This window comes from Henckelia pumila, chromosome 3 (assembly GCF_033568475.1).
Source record: "Henckelia pumila isolate YLH828 chromosome 3, ASM3356847v2, whole genome shotgun sequence".
NCBI lineage: Eukaryota > Viridiplantae > Streptophyta > Magnoliopsida > Lamiales > Gesneriaceae > Henckelia > Henckelia pumila.
This window is the reverse complement of record NC_133122.1, coordinates 194,849,502-194,868,019: the sequence shown is the minus strand read 5'-3', so window position 1 is coordinate 194,868,019 and position 18,518 is coordinate 194,849,502. Positions and strand designations below refer to the sequence as shown.

Sequence of the window (18,518 nt, the reverse complement as noted above, 5' to 3'; positions counted from 1 at the left end):
CCGTGGCTTTTTCTTCACCTAATTCAACAGGATCATGTTCTCTTGTATAATTGGAAACAAAAAAAAGAACTTTCTGATAAATTTTGAACGTAAAAAGTTACGCTTTTGTCGGTAGCAGATGATGTCTACTCCCATCTCACAAATGTTCACCTCACCATTTCATGATTCCACCCATCGGGGTAAAAGAGAAATAGATGGGGCATGTGGATCCTATCAAGAACTGTTCGTAATAGTGTTTAGTTGCAGATATATTTATAATATTAAATTAGATTTTTTTGTGAGACGAAAAATCTAATTTAATATTATAAATATATATGCAACTAAACACATATACAGTGAAAAATTATATTTTTGATATATAAAATAATATTTTTTTTTATGAGTCCGACTTGACCCACAAAATTAACCATTTAAACAATTATTTCGGAGTTTGTTTTTTTTTTTTTTTTGTGTGTTTGTAATTATTGTTATAATCAAGCCATGTATTTTGTTTTATTATTATGTATTGATTGTGGATGCATCATAGATTCATAGCAACGTGTTGGATACGCAGCAGATACTTTAAGATTTGACGTCGCAACAAATGTATTTATAATTTTGGAATACATTAATGATATGTTTAAAACTTTAAATTAAGAAATGATTTAAGATTAGTAGTTGGCATGTGGCTTCTGCGTTAATTAAGGCCACGCTTTTTCAAACTGACATTATATGGAACAACAAAATAAAAAAACGTCGCATCTAATTGGAGCTTTGGCTTTTTGTTTAATGGTTTAATCCACGAATGCACCTAATACCTATCACACTAATTGTATTTTTTACACGATGTAGGAATTCACATTCTCATTTTTTTTGTGTGCATTAGATAAGTTTTCGGACTAACGCAATAACACCTAAATTATGCTAATTAAGTAAACCACACCGAAAAAATCTTATGTGACAGACTTGTCCGAAAAAAATGTTGACATATAGGAAAAATCGAATTACTTCTAATCATAGATCGATCGTTCACCTATTTCATCAACTCGGATAGCGCTTTGGGGCCTGGAGGCCACACAAATAGTATTTTTACAATTATTAAGAGAGTGTTTGCAATAGATTGTGCTTTTGTAGAAGTGATTAATTTATAGATTATAAAAAAGTTAAGAAAAATCAAAAGTTGGTAGTGTTTGAAAACAAATGTGAAAATCTAAAAATCAAAGTTGGGTAGTGTTTGATAAATAAGTGATTAGAGTGATTTTAACAATGACCTTCTCATTAAAATCACTTTTGTAATTTATCGTGGAACATGATAGTATCGGCATTTTATACGTTATAGAATTTTAGCAATATGATAATTATCAAAATGACAGAGTCATATAATAAATAAGAGTAATGCTAGATGTACACCTCGATGTACACCTTTGTTTACACTCTTCCTTATTAATTATAAAACTTTCCTTGATTAACTAGATATTTATTTCTTATCATGGGTATTTTGCAATTAATGAGAAAAATTAGGAAAATTTTAAGTAAGGATGTAAACCAAGGTGTACATTACAAGGTGTACATCTAGCATTTTTTAATAAATTAACTAATGAGAGCAAAATTAGAAATAACAAAACTTGGTAGGGAACAAATGACAAATTAACAAATTGGTCATACCGAGCCGTTCAAAATTTTCATAAACAAAAACTCATTAGTCAATTATGTGATACGAATTTCCGATTCGATCTAACTCAATCTATAAAAAATATTATCTTTTATTTCAAATTTATTACTTTTTACTACATGATATCATGTATATTGGATCGAAAGCTTTCAAATGTCACTTGTTCACACGAATTCTCAAATGTGTTCATCTATATGTAGCTTTAGTGAAATGTATATTCAACATCCAAACAAATCGCATTCACCCAAATAACATAAAACGGAATTAGTAGATCAGAACATCGATCTCGACACATATATATGTAAAGCCGACGTAAGTCACGTAACAAGGTTTGTGTAGGAGCAAAAATTTGGCTCAAAGTGTCAAGAAAAAGGTCAGTATGAGCAACAAGAAAGATAGGATCAAGGTTCTAAAAAACATGAAACGTGACTAAATGTCGAAAGTTTGAAATTTTACAAGTTTAAACTTGTTTAATACAAGTTATAACGTGAATAAACGTTATAAATTTTTATTAAAATTTTAATTATCTCATGCTAATATATATGTTAAATACACATATATATAATAAATTCACTAGTAATACATAATTTCTCAAATTTTTAAAAGCACAAAAAATTCAAAATAATATATTTTTAGCAGTGTCTATAACTAAACCTCATCAAAAAGTTTAAATCTTGCATATAACACTGAATTTTGAAGAGAAAAATTTTGAGAGAAATAGGACCAGGTGTTATACTCCTTTGATTTTGAAGAAAATGATTTTTATTTTGAAATTTTTTAATTGATATAATTTTTTAAAATAAATAATTTTTTTTAAAAAAATCATGTATAGTCTAATCTCGTTTAATATGATCAACATAAAATTGACCATTTTTTTTTTTACCCAAATTTTAACGTTTTCATTGTCTTTCATGTTTAATCCCGTTTAATTCCATTTTTTAAACATTGAGTAGGACATAGAATGATAAAAAGCATATCAAAGCGAACAAAGACAATGTAATGAAATAGTTTACTTATTCCACGAGACTATTAAGCAAGACCCTACCCATGACTTTACGAAGCATTACCGTACAAGATATTCATATGGATGCCCCAAATATTCCCTCCGTAACATTTCACGTGACCAAAATACCCTTTTCAGTTTGACAAACAGCGTCCTCTTCTCCTCGGGATTCGGAATTCGTTCATTCATCCTATTCAAATAATAATGTAAATTTTGTAAAAAAAAAATTTATAATCATTTATTTTAAAATTTATCCAAACATTGTGGTATTTTATTCAAACTAATAAAACTGAAATAAATTATAATTTTCGATGTGCCGAAAATTCGATGATCGTAGTTCATCCAAACATACAACACAATGAAATATATATATTTATTATTGGATCCATTTTGAAAGAGAGCAGGAACTCAAACTCTTATTTTCTCAAAATTTGCTATCATATCGATTGCCTCAGAACTGCTTCATACTACATGATATTTTCTTCGGTTTTATATTTCATTGTTATTAAGATTGTGATATTATTCGCACTCTGTTTTCTACGTATTATATATTCTTCGCTCTACTGATAAGATTTTTCATTAAATGAAATATGATTAATATGACTTGGACCATAAAATTTTGATATTTTCTTTTAATTTTTTAAGAAATGGTCTATATATAGTATATACTCAACATACAAAAACCTCTGCATTCTCTAAATTCGAGGGACATGCTTGCTTTCTAGGAAATAATTAAATAGATGATTTAGATGAGCACAAACGTTTATTAATTAAACACAAACATTTTCTTTAAGCTGTGTTTATCATTTTCATTCAATAAAAGTTGATTGATGTATTATCAATAATTATTACACAAAATTGTAAGTTAATATTTGATTGAGTTGATGAATCGTGTTCTTTCAGTATTTGATACATAAATATCTTTTCCAATTTCATTAAATTTAAAGTCATTGATAATAACTACGAATCTTAATATTTTTGCGATCTATACCTATCAATACTTTTTTATCGAATGAGAAAATTTTAGCCATTTCATTCAAATCAAATGGAAATTCTTTTTCAAATCTCATTAAATTTTTATCTCATCGCGATAAAACCCAACACGCTTGTTCGACAAAAGGACCATTTTCATACAATTATAATCATATCGTAGAAGGTATAGTTTCACATTAAAAGTGTAATTCATTGTATTAACTTCCAAAAAAAACCCCCATTTAGCAATTTTTTGAGTACACTCACCTAACAGTTTTATTCTCTTATTTTGAGGGTAAAAAAAAATTTCTTCATAAATTTTCACATTGAATACATCAGTTAATTAAACACGCGCGAATTAATTAAACAAAACGTGCACACCTGCATTATTTCTAGTATATATTTGAAATCCCAAACTTCATAATATACAAACTCCCAAAAAAATTGCGCAATTTGCTCTTCCCGGAGACGAATTTCCGCGTGATATTTTTTTTCTATTTTTATTAATAAATAAATTGAATCGAATTTTTTTTTTAATTTTTTTTAAAAAAAACGAAATAATAAAAATATCGGGGACCGTACAGTGGAGAATAACTGGTATTTATGGTTTGCTGCTGGGCGTTACATTAGATCTTACCGACTTCGTCTCCAAACATATCTTCATACCTTTCATATGCTACGTTTTTATTCCCCCCTTTCGCATTTATTTCTTCATTATCAAATTCAAACAACAACAAAAAAAAAAAATTACACGCATTTTTGGATCTAAATGCACAAAAATCAGTGAAATTAAACAACAAACCACGGTGTTCTTCTTTCCTCCACTCACAAATTATTTACAAACCAAAAAAAAATCAAGGAGAGGGCGGGGGGAAATTTAACAAGAAGAAGAAGAAGAACCGATCTAAATATAATTAGTTACCTTTAATTACTGTTTATAAAAATTTGATCGGAAAAACACTGTCACAATTCGTCCGGAATCAGGTTCAGGAGCTCCGGCAGGTCCGTCGCCTCTCCGCCGGCGCGGAGAATCTCGAGCACGCGCTCGAAGAGGAACACGTGGCAGGGGATCCGGAGGACTCCTTTCTGCTCGTAACCGTACTCCTGCGCCGATTTGTTGAGAAGCCTCACGAATATCGGGTGATTCAGGAAATCCGCGCTCACCACGAACCTCTCCATCTCTTCTCCGACGTACACCGGGAAATGCCCCTCCGGAACGCCGCCTCCGCCCCGCCGCCTCAAAGACTCCGCCCGAAGCGGAGAGTAGTGAGACGAATCGGCGACTCTGGTCAACTTTCGCAGCAGTTTCTTCATCTGTGGGAGATTTGGTTAGAGTGAAATGAGGAGAGGAGAGAGAGAGAGAAGTGTGGGAGCGTAGAGATATATAGGAGGGGAAGGGTACAGGTAGGCGTACTTGCCAGGTACAATTATTGTTTGTTGTTTTGGGTAAAGTAAAATCAAAATATTAATTCGATTATATTGAAATTGGGAAAACAAAATAAATGTCTTTTTGCCCCCCATTTTTATCATTCCAACATCAATCCAATTTTATTATATTAGATATATATTTTTTTTGACAGATATTAGATATTTATTAAATTAAACCCCAACAAATTATATATGCATACATATGTATATGTATGTTATGTGTCATTTGTCAAGGGTAAAGATGACAATTATTAATTCAGGATAATACAATATCTCATATGAATTCAATTTGTTCGGGTAGAGTGGAAAAGATAATGTTAAATGGGTGGAATGGGTAACGGACATTTAGTTTTTTTAAAAAGGGTTGAATGCTGAAGGAGACTCTATCTTGCATGAGTTAAAGGTCCATTGGTTCAGTGGGGGTTAAATCGAGGGATGTGCACGAGCGGCAGGGACCTGGGGGAGGGAGCAACATGATCAATTCCCAGAGCATACCACACAATATTTCAGCAGGGAATATGCTCAACGCGAAGATCGAACCCGCAATGTTAAGAAATCTTTTCTCACGTCACCTCATAATTTACCAACTTGCATATATTCCTGTGGGCAACGGAAAACCGAATAGGTAAGGAGTCGAGTAACGAACTTTTATGGTTTGCATGAACTTTGATATCCGATTAGTATTTTTGTGGAATTTATATGAACGGTTGGATTGCATAAAAATTTTGTCTTACTATTTTGGTTGAAATTGTGTTATGTTTTCTTGAAAATAAAAATGTAATGTTTATTAAAATTCGATAAAGTGTATTTCTGGTTTACACATAATTACATAAAAACTCATGCGAGATTATCTCATTGGTTAATTTTGTAAAACAAATTTATAATCTTTTTCATTGTACATGTTAATCGAACGGTCAAGTCAATTCGTAACACACACACAAATAATTATTAATAAATTAAGGAAGAATGTGATATACGGAAAGGACAATACAGTTGAAATTGCACGGTATTAACGGAGTAGGGAGTCGATCTTGTCATTTAATATTTCCCTAAGTCATAGTGTGTAAATTTCATACTCTATTTCTCTCCAGTTGAATAATACAACTAACTACCAAATTTTCGTTCGATGTAGAATTTGTTTTAAAATGTACTTAATTAATTTAGTATTTTAGTTCACTTTATTAAACAATCATAATATGGATCAAATTAACTTTTCATAATTAGTACTTCTAAAAAAATATCACACGGACATTTTCGACAGATTGTTTAATATTTCCAATATATATTTTATATGTTCTCCACTATATATCCCATAACATGTTATTCAATCCATATTTGTTTCGAATATATATGCAAAGTACGTACTCTCTATCGGCCATTAATTTTTTAATTAATTTCGTTAGTTTCAAAGTATTCGCATATAAAGAATGTAACAGTTAATGCCTAATTTGACTTGGGAACTAACCTGGAAAATGTTCATTCTTTCAACCATATAGTGAACGGAAATATTATTTTTTTTAAAAAAAAAACAAGAAGAAGAATTTAATTCCCAATTTGTGCGTGGAATTTTCTTCCCCATTTCCTACAAATTGAAATAGTAGTGCATGGACACACTTGCGGGTAGCGGTCCGGTCCCTTTTAGAATATTCATCGTCTAGGCCGGTTTGATTAGTATAGAAGTGATACCACTCTATAAGTCATTCTATTTTAAATCGTCAAAATATTTATTTTGCAAAATTTGATGTGTGTTTTAGAATTCTCTAGGCTACAATTTGCTCGCAAAAGTGTTTATGGGTATTAAAACTGTCAAAACGAATTAGCAAGACAGGACGAAACGATAATTTATTATATCCTACTCGTGTAATATGAGACACACACTGACGCACACACATAAATGACATATATCCGACTGATTTTTTTTTTATCATTCATATTATACATCCATAATTTTCATATATTTTATATCACCTGTCAAACATTAACAAATAAAAGAAGTAAAATAAAGCGTGGTTATAATTTGAGACAACGTCGAAAAAGGTTCGTTAAAGGATCACTCAATCCGACTAAAAATAAAGGATTTCGATTGCTAATTATCTCTTCCATTTATGTCTTACAAATATGTAATTATTCCCTATTATTTAACATGTGTATATGCTAGCATTTTGTGACATATATAGTGTGTGTGATACGTATGTTGATAAATAAAGAATCGTGAAATAATGGGTATAAATTTTTAGAATATGAATTATATTTTTTGAAAGAGTGAGTCTCTTGTGCGATGATCTCGCGGATAAATTCACTCTGCTTATATTTACAATAAAACACAATTAGAATACAAAATATAACTCACAAAATTAATTTGTTTTGTGTTTTTGAAATATGAAGAACTTCACCAGCATATAAAAATGAGTCAATTTAATGAGTTTGACTTTAATTAATAATACAGTAGAGCTGTAGAGGGAAGTAAGTAATATATGGATAAAAAAATTGCTAGAAAATCTGTTAATGATTGTGTTCTACAGAATCTTGACAGTTGCAGATTCCCCACATTAAGAGGTAACTAACATATGGCCTTGGATTGAAATCAATAGATGAATCAGAAAAATCAATTAAAAGCGATTAATTTCATCGGTTTAACTCGTCGATATCGAGGTTCAAATTTTATATCAATTGTTCGATATCGTAACAACCCTGAAATCTAAACTTTTTTTATTTTTAAATTATAATATTTATAAAAATCAAAATTTACACACAAATATATTGAATTTTGTGGATTGTATTCCTATGTTTGTTGTTTCTGATGTTCGAACTGATGTGATTGTAAATGTATTTGAAAATAGTTTTTATTTTTTTAAAAAAATAATGACGGATCCATAAATTATTCCAAAAGTGTCATCGTCCTCTTCAACTTACAACCTGTCGTGCATATAAAAAGCGTGCCCAAACTTTGTCCGAAACAAAGAGATGAATTTTGTAAAACTAATTAATATCATGTAGTGCATACATATCTATATATAAATGTAAGGTTTGGACAGTATGAAATCACAAAAATATTAGAAAATTTTTTGAGTGTGTGTTATCTTTCAGTATTGTCAACACTTCACGACAACACTATGCAGCAGAATAGATAAACAACAGTAAAAAATAAATAGCACACAGATATTTATGCACAAGTACTAAGTACTTGTACGATGCCTCATGGCGAAATAATCACTAAAAAATCAAATCAGTTTACAAAAACCAACTAGTGATTGTTTTACGAAAAATTACTTTTCTCAACAGTTTGAGAAAATAAATGACTTCCTAAAAACTAGTAAGAACTAGAATAATAAATCAATAGGAAGTTCTAAACCGAAAAACGAAAACCAAAGAACCACTTTCTAAAGAACATTTCACTCGTGTGTTCTTCAGTGTTTCCAATAGTACTCGGCAACACAACATAGCAGTAGTATCTCTTCAGAAATTCTTCAATGATCGATCTTCAATACTCTAGAATTTCTTCAGTAATTTCTCTATGTATTTTGCTCTTTACGTTTCACTCTCATCTCTCTTGATTGTCGTGTTATCAGATCGGTCCAAGCACTCCTATAAATAAATCTTCAATATGTTTCCATAAATAAGAACCTACAAAGCATGGAAATAATATATCATCAGAAATCACATATTTCGAATCAAGATATATCTGATATTACCAATTTTAAAACATGTTCTAAGAAAGGCAAAACTATAAATATGAAATTTAAATGCAATAAAAAAATAATTTAAAAGACATGTGCACAACATGTTCTTTCAAACTCCCCCTTTTTGCCTTTCTGGATAAAATATACAAACAAGTGCAAATAACTCCCCCTATCTTATGCACTAAAGCTCCTCCTGAATTTAATCATCTCAGAACACAGTGTTGTGCGGTCGTGTTGGCAACACCAACTCTCAACACTTACTAGATCAGAGTAGCAAATAGTTTAATATCATATCAGAGAGTAATAAGGAGCACAACCTAATCAACTCAGAAATATATTTCGAACTTAGAGCAAAATAACAAAAATAAAAGATAAGGATAAGAAAAAAATCCTAAAACCAATTATGATTAATCAACATCTAATCATCTGCCTCTTCAGCTTGCTCAACACTTGATTCTACTCTCTTTTTTTGTCCAGAGGGCCCTGGTATTCCAAGTTTAATCCTGTACTCAGCCATTAAGGCTTCATAGTACTCGAGATCAGCTTTGGCTTGTGCAATTTTTAGTTCAGCATGAGCTATTTGAGCACGAATTGCAGTAGAATTCAACATAATCACAGCAGTGTTATGAATGGTCATGGGTGGAACAGACTCAGTGTTGGCGACACTGAGTACAGCACCAGTCCATGGTAGATCAATCATCATATTTCCTTTCAGCAAACTAGGTGCGATCTTGATAAGCTCATCTCCTCCAATTAATTCTTCACCATCCTCTTTCGTGAAGCCTTGAGATTCCAGCATACCATAGATCAATGAAGAAAACGAAAACTTAGTTGCTTTCCAACCACCTTCTCGAAAGGTCATAATATTTTCAAACACCAAATTTCCAAAGTTCAAAGGAGCTTGAGTTCCAATGGCAAACAGCGCAAGGGCTTGTGGCTTAGTTACCACTGTTGTATTGGTAGATGACGTCCAAATCCTGATTGCAATTTTGTGAAGCACAAAAAAGAAAGAAGTAAGCTTTGCAGCTGACAACCTGTCTGGGTGCAGTGGAAATTTTTGAACCATCCCTCCAGTGATCACCTTAGTGACTTGATCAATATCCTCAGTAACTGCATCGTCATCGATGTCAGGAGTATTGTAGTGCTCATTGATCAAAACAGGAGTAAAATCATACACCTTTCCTCGGATGTACACTCTTTCAAACTTAAATGATTCTTCATCTTCAGTCTTCATGTTCAGATTGCAGTAAAATTCTAACACAGCTCTTCTTGAAAATGGTCCGGCAGTGGTGACAGTAGAAAATAAATTATGTTGTTTCAAGAAAGTCACGAAGTTCTGCTTTTCGAAGGTCACTTCATCAATATTTCTTTCTTCCCAACAGTCTTTTCCAGACAGAGCTTCCCATTCATCAGCAGATTCCTTTGAATAAAACTGAAGATTGTATGCCATAGCAGGATCAATATCAGAGTCAGATTCAGCAGCAGTGTTGTCATCAGTGTTGGCAACACTGTCATCAACAACTTGTTCCTCAGAACTTCCAGAACCATCAGAAGCAGCATCCTCATAGTCTTCTTCTTCAGAACTTGAAGAAGATGAACTATCAGACTTCTGGGGCCGGTTATTCTCAAACTCTTGCAACATTTCAGCATCTGGTTTATCACCATCAGATGGAACTTGTGAAGGTGCAACTGGTTTAGCCTTGGTTTTCCGAATATTCGCCATGAAAGTGGCCAGTGAAATTTCCTCATCAGTAGACACTGGAGCCTCTGTGGTTGACTTTGTGGTATCATCAACAATAGCAGCACTAGACGACTCTTTCTCAGTAGAAGCTACATCAGTATAAATTTCATCAGAAGAATCATCACCTTTAGATGAAACTCCTTTCTTTGATTTGACATTTTCAGCAACAACTGTTTTTGTCCTAGAAACCACCTCAAAATTCTGATCCGTAGAATCATCTCCAGATGAGAAATCTGGATCATCCAAAATAGGACGTGAAGTCTCCCCCTTACCACGAAATCTCTCTAATTAAGGAAATTAAATTTGATTAATTAAGGATACCCTGAAACTCTTACTTAAGAATATATCAATATTCCCCAAAAATAAATAACTCCACATCGAGTTTTATCTCCACTGAAACATATTCAATCTCAATCAATTCAAATTTCAGCAAGTTGGACAATTTTTCCAATTTTTGTTCGTCTTTGAACTATTAACCCTGAGCACGATATGATCACAATAAATGCAAAATGCATGACCTAATTTATGTCTAAAATAGAATGTAATGAGATTAGATCAAAAATAATGCATGCAAAGTGTGTGCAGCACGTGTTAAGCACTAGTATTGGCAACACTTTCCAACAACATTGTAGTCTTCAAAATACTTTTGAATTTGTCACACTTCCAGAGCCATGTGTTTTTTCTTTTTATTTTGATTCAGAAGTGGTAGCCTGCACACTAAAAGAACGGTCTTCATTGGACTCTCTTAGGTAGCTTTTTCCAATTTTCTTCCGATTTTAGTTTTATTTTCAAGACATTGGTCACTGAAATTTTATCAAACCATGCTTTTTAATTTTTTAAAACCACTTTTCACATGGGACAAGATCATGGAATACACGAACATCCCTCAACTACTTCGTGGTTTAAAGCATATTTTCATGGCAAGTGTGTTCTGAAAATAACTTTGACAGAAGAGCTACAAAGTATCAGCCAGTATTATCAAACAGTGCAAAACATAGAACAATATGAATATGCAGTATGCCTAAAGTCATAACAATGCACAATCATGTTTGGTGTTATCCGTCAGTGTTGGCAACACTTAAGGACAGCAACCGTGAGTGCTTATAAAGAACATATGTTGAGAGATTTTCTAAGACTGGAGAATCTCTTGAAGTTTAATGCTTTTGTAAAAATATCGGCCAGTTGGTTATTGATCCCAACAAACTCCATATGGATCATGTCTTTCTCAACTAAATCTCGAATGAAGTGACGTCTTATGTCAATGTGTTTAGTTCGAGAGTGCTGTACTGGGTTTTTTGATATATCTATAGCACTTGAGTTGTCACAGTACACAATTGGTGTTTCACTTTTAAGATCATAGTCTTGTAGCATTTGATTCATCCAAATTAATTGAGAACAACTTCCCGCTGCCACATATTCGGATTTAGCAGTGGAAAGTGACACACAGTTCTGCTTCCTACTATACCATGAAACCAAGTTGTTACCCAAATAAAAACAACCACCCGTGGTGCTCTTTCTCTCATCAACATCCCCTGCCCAATCAGCATCACTATAGCCTATCAAATTAGTATTGGTTTCTTTAGTGTACCATAACCCTAAGTCTAAAGTGCTACAACATACTTCAAAATTCGTTTTACAGCTTTCATATGTGTGACTTTAGGATCAGATTTATATCGGGCACACAAACACACACTGAACATAATATCAGGTCGACTTGCATTTAAATACAACAAACTACCAATTATGATTCTGTACAGAGTGTTGTCAACACTGTCAACAACACTGTCTTTGCACAGTTTTTCATTAGTTCCCATTGGTGTTTTCATATGTCGAACATGATCAGTACAAAACCTCTTTATCAAGTTTTTAGCAAGAAGATTTCATCACTCATTTGTTTCACTTGTAATCCTATAAAGTAATTCAACTCACCTACCATGCTCATTTCAAAGGTAGCAGTCATGCTTTCAACAAAATCATTTACAAGTTTTTGAGATGAAGCACAAAAAATTATGTCATCAACATAGATTTGACAGATAAGAATGTTACCTTGTACTTTTTGAACAAAAAGTGTTTTATCTACCTCAGCTCTTTTGAATCCAATGTCAAGCAAATATTCTGTGAGCCTTCCATACCAAGCACGAGGTGCTTGTTTCAATCCATATAAGGCTTTATTCAACTTATAAACATGATCAAGATGATGTGGATCTTCGAATCCCTTAGGTTGTCTTACATAAACTTCTTCACTCAAAATTTCATTCAAAAATACGCTTTTTACATCCATTTGAAAAAGTTTCATTTTCATGTGACATGCAATAGCCAATAACAATCTCACAGATTCTATTCGGGCTACAGGTGCGAAGGTTTCATCAAAGTCCACCCCCTCAACTTGTGTATACCCTTGAGCTACCAACCTAGCCTTGTTCCTTACAATATTTTCTGATTCATCAGTTTTATTCTTAAAAATCCATTTTGTTCCAATGATATTACTATGATCAGGTGGAGGAACTAAGATCCACACATCATTCCTAACAAATTGTTCAAGTTCATCATGCATAGCATTGACCCAAAACTCATCTTTTAAAGCCTCACCAACATTTTTTGGTTCAATACTAGACACAAAGCAAGAATGTCTTACCTGAGAGTATGCGAAAGTCATGCACACTAACCCGCTCATATTTCGATAATCAACTTTTTCCTTTCTTTGGGTTTGCATCCTTCCTTGTGCATCTCCTATGATTTGTGAAGTAGGATGGTTTTTCTGAATCTTGCTAGGTACATCATGTCCAGCATCTCGTATTTCATCTTCAAAATCATCCTGTTCTTCTGTACTCTGTTCATTCTTATTCAGTGTTGGACTCAGTGTTGTGCTGGGTGATTTTTCAGGAGGGACAACACTATTGACAACACTGAAATCAGTCTGTGAAAAGACAGTATCTAGCAGATCATCAATATTGTCTTCAATTGTTTTCCCCTTCAGATCAGCATAATCATCAAATACCACATTAATAGATTCAATGATAGTTCTAGTTCTCAAGTTAAACACACGATAAGCTCGACTATTCAAAGCATATCCAAGAAATAAACACTTATCATTTTTTGAATCAAACTTAGCCAACTACATCCTGTCATTCAAAACATAACATATGTATCCAAAAATATGAAAATATTTAAGTTAGGCCTCTTTCTCATGAGAATTTCATAGGATGTCATAGTAGAACATTTTCTTAAATATACCCTATTGGATATGTGACATGCAGTATTTAAAGCCTCGGCCCAAAATCTTCTTGCAATATTTTTGGAGCTTAACATAACCCTTGCCATCTTTTGGAGGGTTCTGTTTTTCCTTTCGGCAATGTCATTCTGCTGAGGTGTCTTAGGTGCTGAATATTCATGTGATATACCTTCCTTTTCACAAAATTGATCAAACAATGAGTTTTCAAATTCCTTACCATGGTCAGTTCGAATCCTGATAACCTTCAAAGCAAACAGATTAGTGATCTGCTTTATCAATTTTTTGAAAGCATCGAAAGTTTCAGAATTTTCTCTTAAAAAACTTACCCATGAGTACCTTGAAAAGTCATCAACACACACAAATGAATACCTCTTACCTCCACAGCTTTCAACCTCCATAGGTCCCATTAAGTCCATGTGTAGGAGTTCAAGACATCGTGTTGTCCCACAGTGTTGTAACACTGGATGTGACACATGAGTTTGCTTACCTTTTTGACAGTCTCCACACACATATGGAACTCGAGAAGTTAAATTTGGCATCCCACGTACAACATCATACTGGTTCAGTTTCTTCAATGCTTTGAAGTTGGCATGTCCCAACTTTTGATGCCATAATCATCAACCTTGGTGAATTTGCAAGCAAGTTCCTCTCCAAGTTGATAACAGTTGTCCGATGATCTAGACCCTGTCAAAACACACGAATTACTTTTATCAAAAACTTGATATAAATTCTTATCAAATTTAACATAAAGATCATCATCACAGAGTTGACTAATGCTAATAAGATTAGCATTTAATCCTTCAACATGTAGAACATTGTGAAGCTTAGGCAGTCCTTCTACATTCAAAGTGCATTTTCAAACAATCTTTCCATTGGCTCCTCCTCCATAAGTCACTTTTCCTTTATCCTATTCAACATAGTCAGAAAGATACTTCTTCAATCCTGTCATGTGGCATGAACTGCCACTATCGAAGTACCAATGACCTGCAACATTAGTTTTTAAGGAAGTATAAACAACATTACAACTGGATTTAGCTTTTGGTACCCAAACCTTTTTCTCAGTATTTTTCCTCCTGGCAATGTTCTGGTTCAGTGTTGGCAACACTGATGACAGTTCTTGCCTGGAATTCCAGTACATATAGTCATACCTGAGTTTGAAATAGTAAGGCTTGATGTGACCTTGCTTGTGACAGTAATGACAAACAAACCTACGCTTCCTTTGCTTTTTCTTCTGAACAGGAGCTTGTGCCTTCAATGGAATTGGTTTTTCCTTTGGAATTGCAATAGGAACGCTAGCAGATTTACTGTTCTCTTTGACAAAAATAGTTTTTGATGACTCCCCAACTTCAAACTTGCTATTATGAAATCCTAGACCAGCTCTATCATCTTTTCCCATCATCAGAATTGAATCCAGCTTGGTCTTGCTTGAATTAAACTTTGCAAGAGTTGCATTGGCTCTTCCAAGCTCTTCTTTGACCTTGCCTAGTTCTAAATCCTTCTTGCTCAGAACAACTTCAAGTATAGCCACTGAAGCTTTCAGTTCACTGTTCTCCTTTGTTAAAGCAGAATTTGTCTTGTTCCTTAATATCTAGTCATTATACAATTCTTCATACATCTTCTGGTTGGGCACTCATTAGCATAGTGACTGAAGCCTGTGCACTCATGACATTTCACAGATTCAAACTTCTTTGAGATATTCAGTGTTTTTCCTTCTTTCTGAAAGTGATTTTGACTCTTTGAAGGGATGGTATTCTGTTCTGGTCCGCATATCCTCAATGGTTTTCCAACAGTAGGAGCATTCAAAACTTTAGGTTTCTGACCAGGTTTCTTAAAATCTCTCATTCTCTTCAAGTAATTACCAAATTGTTTGGTAAGAAAGGCGATTGAATTATCTCCTAAGTCAGACTTGTTGATTCCCTGTGTCAGATCAACAAAATCATTGTATGAGTCATTAGAAACTTGAAGTGCAATAGACTTACCTTTGTCCTTTTTTTCAAAATTCATCTATAACTCATATGTTCGAAGAGAACTCATCAATTCATCCAAACCCAGAATTGATGTGTTTTTTGATTCATCAATAGCACAAATCTTCATTTGAAATCTTTCGGGCAGTGATCTCAACACTTTGCTCACCAGGCGTTCATTTGAAATATCCTCACCAAGATCAATTGCCTCATTCTCGATCTTCCTCAAGCGGCGTTCATAATCATCGTTCGTCTCACTTTCTTCCATTCTCAGATTTTCAAACTGAGTAGTGAGAATCCTTATTTTGGTTCGACGCACACTATCGAATCCTTCACAGTGCATTTGAAGTTTTTCCTAAGCCTGTTTAGCACAAACACAGTTAGTTACAAGTGAAAATATATTAGAATCAAGAGAAGTAAATATAGCATTAAGAGCTTTGTTGTTCATATTCGAAGCAGCAGTTTCATCGGCATTCCATTCCGTTTCTGATTTGAGGAGAAAATCTCCTTCTCCATCAGTTCTCCTTGGTGGATTCCAGCCTTGTAACACACGCTGCCATGCCTTTTCATCAATCGATTTGATGTAGACACGCATCCTAACTTTCCAGATAGAATAGTTGGATCCATCCAAGATTGGAGGGCGTTGAGCAGTTCCTGAATAAGGTATCTCCACTGTGATGTCCTGTCAAACACAAAAACAGAATCACACTTAGTATCGTCAAGTGAATGTCTCTGACGCCAATTGTAAGGTTTGGACAGTATGAAATCACAGAAATATCAGAAAATTTTTCGAGTGTGTGTTATCTTTTAGTATTGTCAACACTTCACGATAACACTATGCAGCAGAATAGATAAACAACAGTAAAAAATAAATAGCACACAGATATTTATGCATAAGTACTGAGTACTTGTACGATGTCTCATGGCGAAATAATCACTAAAAAATCAAATCAGTTTACAAAAACCAACTAGTGATTGTTTTACGAAAAACTACTTTTCTCAACAGTTTGAGAAAATAAATGACTTCCTAAAAACTAGTAAGAACTAGAATAATAAATCAATAGGAAGTTCTAAACCGAAAAACGAAAACCAAAGAACCACTTTCTGAACAACACTTCACTCGTGTGTTCTTCAGTGTTTCCAACACTACTCGGCAACACAACGTAGCAGTAGTATCTCTTCAAAAATTTTTCAATGATCGATCTTCAATACTCTAGAATTTCTTCAGTAATTTCTCTATGTATTTTGTTCTCTACGTTTCACTCTCTTTTCTCTTGATTGTCGTGTTATCAGATCGGTCCAAGCACTCCTATAAATAGATATTCAATATGTTTCCATAAATAAGAACCTACAAAGCATGGAAACAATATATCATCAAAAATCATATATTTCGAATCAAGATATATCTGATATTACCAATTTTAAAACATGTTCTAAGAAAGGCAAAACTATAAATATGGAATTTAAATGCAATAAAAAAATAATTTAAAAGACATGTGCACAACATGTTCTTTCAATAAATATTTACTATGTAATTTTTTTTTATCCGAAGCCTGAGACACCGCAAATAATAGAGAGAGTATAATTTTCATTTCGATGTCTTTGTTTTCTAACAATATAAATGAATGTGTATTTTATAGGCTACATATATAGAATTTGATGTAGGTGTCACAATAGATGCATCAAGTTTTAATTATATATAGTATAGATATTACACATACATCATATGTGTCTTGATCTCTAGTAAAAATTACGCATATGCTTGATTTATTCACTTGAATATTGTTCTTTGAAAAACCACATATTATCCAAAAATTAATTATAAATTGTAGCAAAAAAATCACAAAAAAATCAATATAATTATTCATAGTTTTGTGAAAAATTAACTAAATTAAAAAACTAATACCCAAATAACCTTTCTACAAGCGCACAACGTAATGCAGAGCATCACTAGTGTATATATATACATTATTTGAAACAAAAGTAGTTGTATTATTTTGTACTCCGACATGATAAACATCATTAAGTGTTTTAAGAACATTTAATAACCAATAATTTGTTCTTATGGCGTAAAAGTGGGGTGAGTTATGGAGTAGGTGAGATGGCAATATATTAGACAAGGAAGCTCACTAATAGAAGTAACATAGTCATCCATGTAATTTAATACAAACTTATAAATTTTATCAATTAGTTTGTGATCATTTTACACCTTCCTATTATAAAATACATCCAAATTCCAATGATTAGCTTTTCTAATCTTCATCGGATCCTTTTCATAAATGCCTATGCATTGGATGATTGTTTTCGCTTGATAGACAATGTATACATATAACTTATAAGTTGTGTTTACTTGCTATGATAAACACATAATTATATTATTAATTTTATTGATCTTATGTTTACTTGTTTTTTTAGGGCACATATTAACTCATAAAGCTCATATATATTTACCTAATTTAAAATTTAAACCTTGATGATTTATCACAAATAAAAAGTGTGATAAATAATTATTTTTAAATAATTATCTTTCCAATTGAGAAAAATTACATTAATACCCTTTACTTTCCAAAAAAGTAATGTATGAAAACCCCATTTAAAAAAATCATAAAACATGAATAAAAATTTCAAATACTTGAAGATATGTTTAATACATTTCATTTGATTTTAATATATGACAAATACATTTTAAAATTAAAAAAACATGGATAAAAATTCTAATAATTTAAGATATGATTAATACATTTTATTGGATTTTATCCTTATTCATCGAATTTTTTTTACTTAATTTATTAATTTTTTTAAAAAATAAATAATATTTATAATCAATAATTTTGGTCAGTTAAAAAA

The 18,518-nt window shown here is 32.6% G+C and overlaps 1 protein-coding gene across 1 annotated transcript; it reads right to left on the bottom strand.

The window, feature by feature from the left end:
• Window positions 1-4,410: 4,410 nt before the first annotated feature.
• On the bottom strand, window positions 4,411-4,995 carry LOC140892714 (auxin-responsive protein SAUR71-like). The gene has a single exon (XM_073301677.1). It carries the CDS (start codon window positions 4,938-4,940, stop codon window positions 4,590-4,592), a length of 351 nt encoding a protein of 116 aa, XP_073157778.1. The 5' UTR covers window positions 4,941-4,995; the 3' UTR covers window positions 4,411-4,589.
• Between the last annotated feature and the right edge of the window lie 13,523 nt (window positions 4,996-18,518).

Excerpts from the sequence above, each read along its gene's own strand:
- LOC140892714 (XM_073301677.1), bottom strand. The coding sequence starts at position 4,940 with ATGAAGAAACTGCTGCGAAAGTTGACCAGAGTCGCCGATTCGTCTCAC.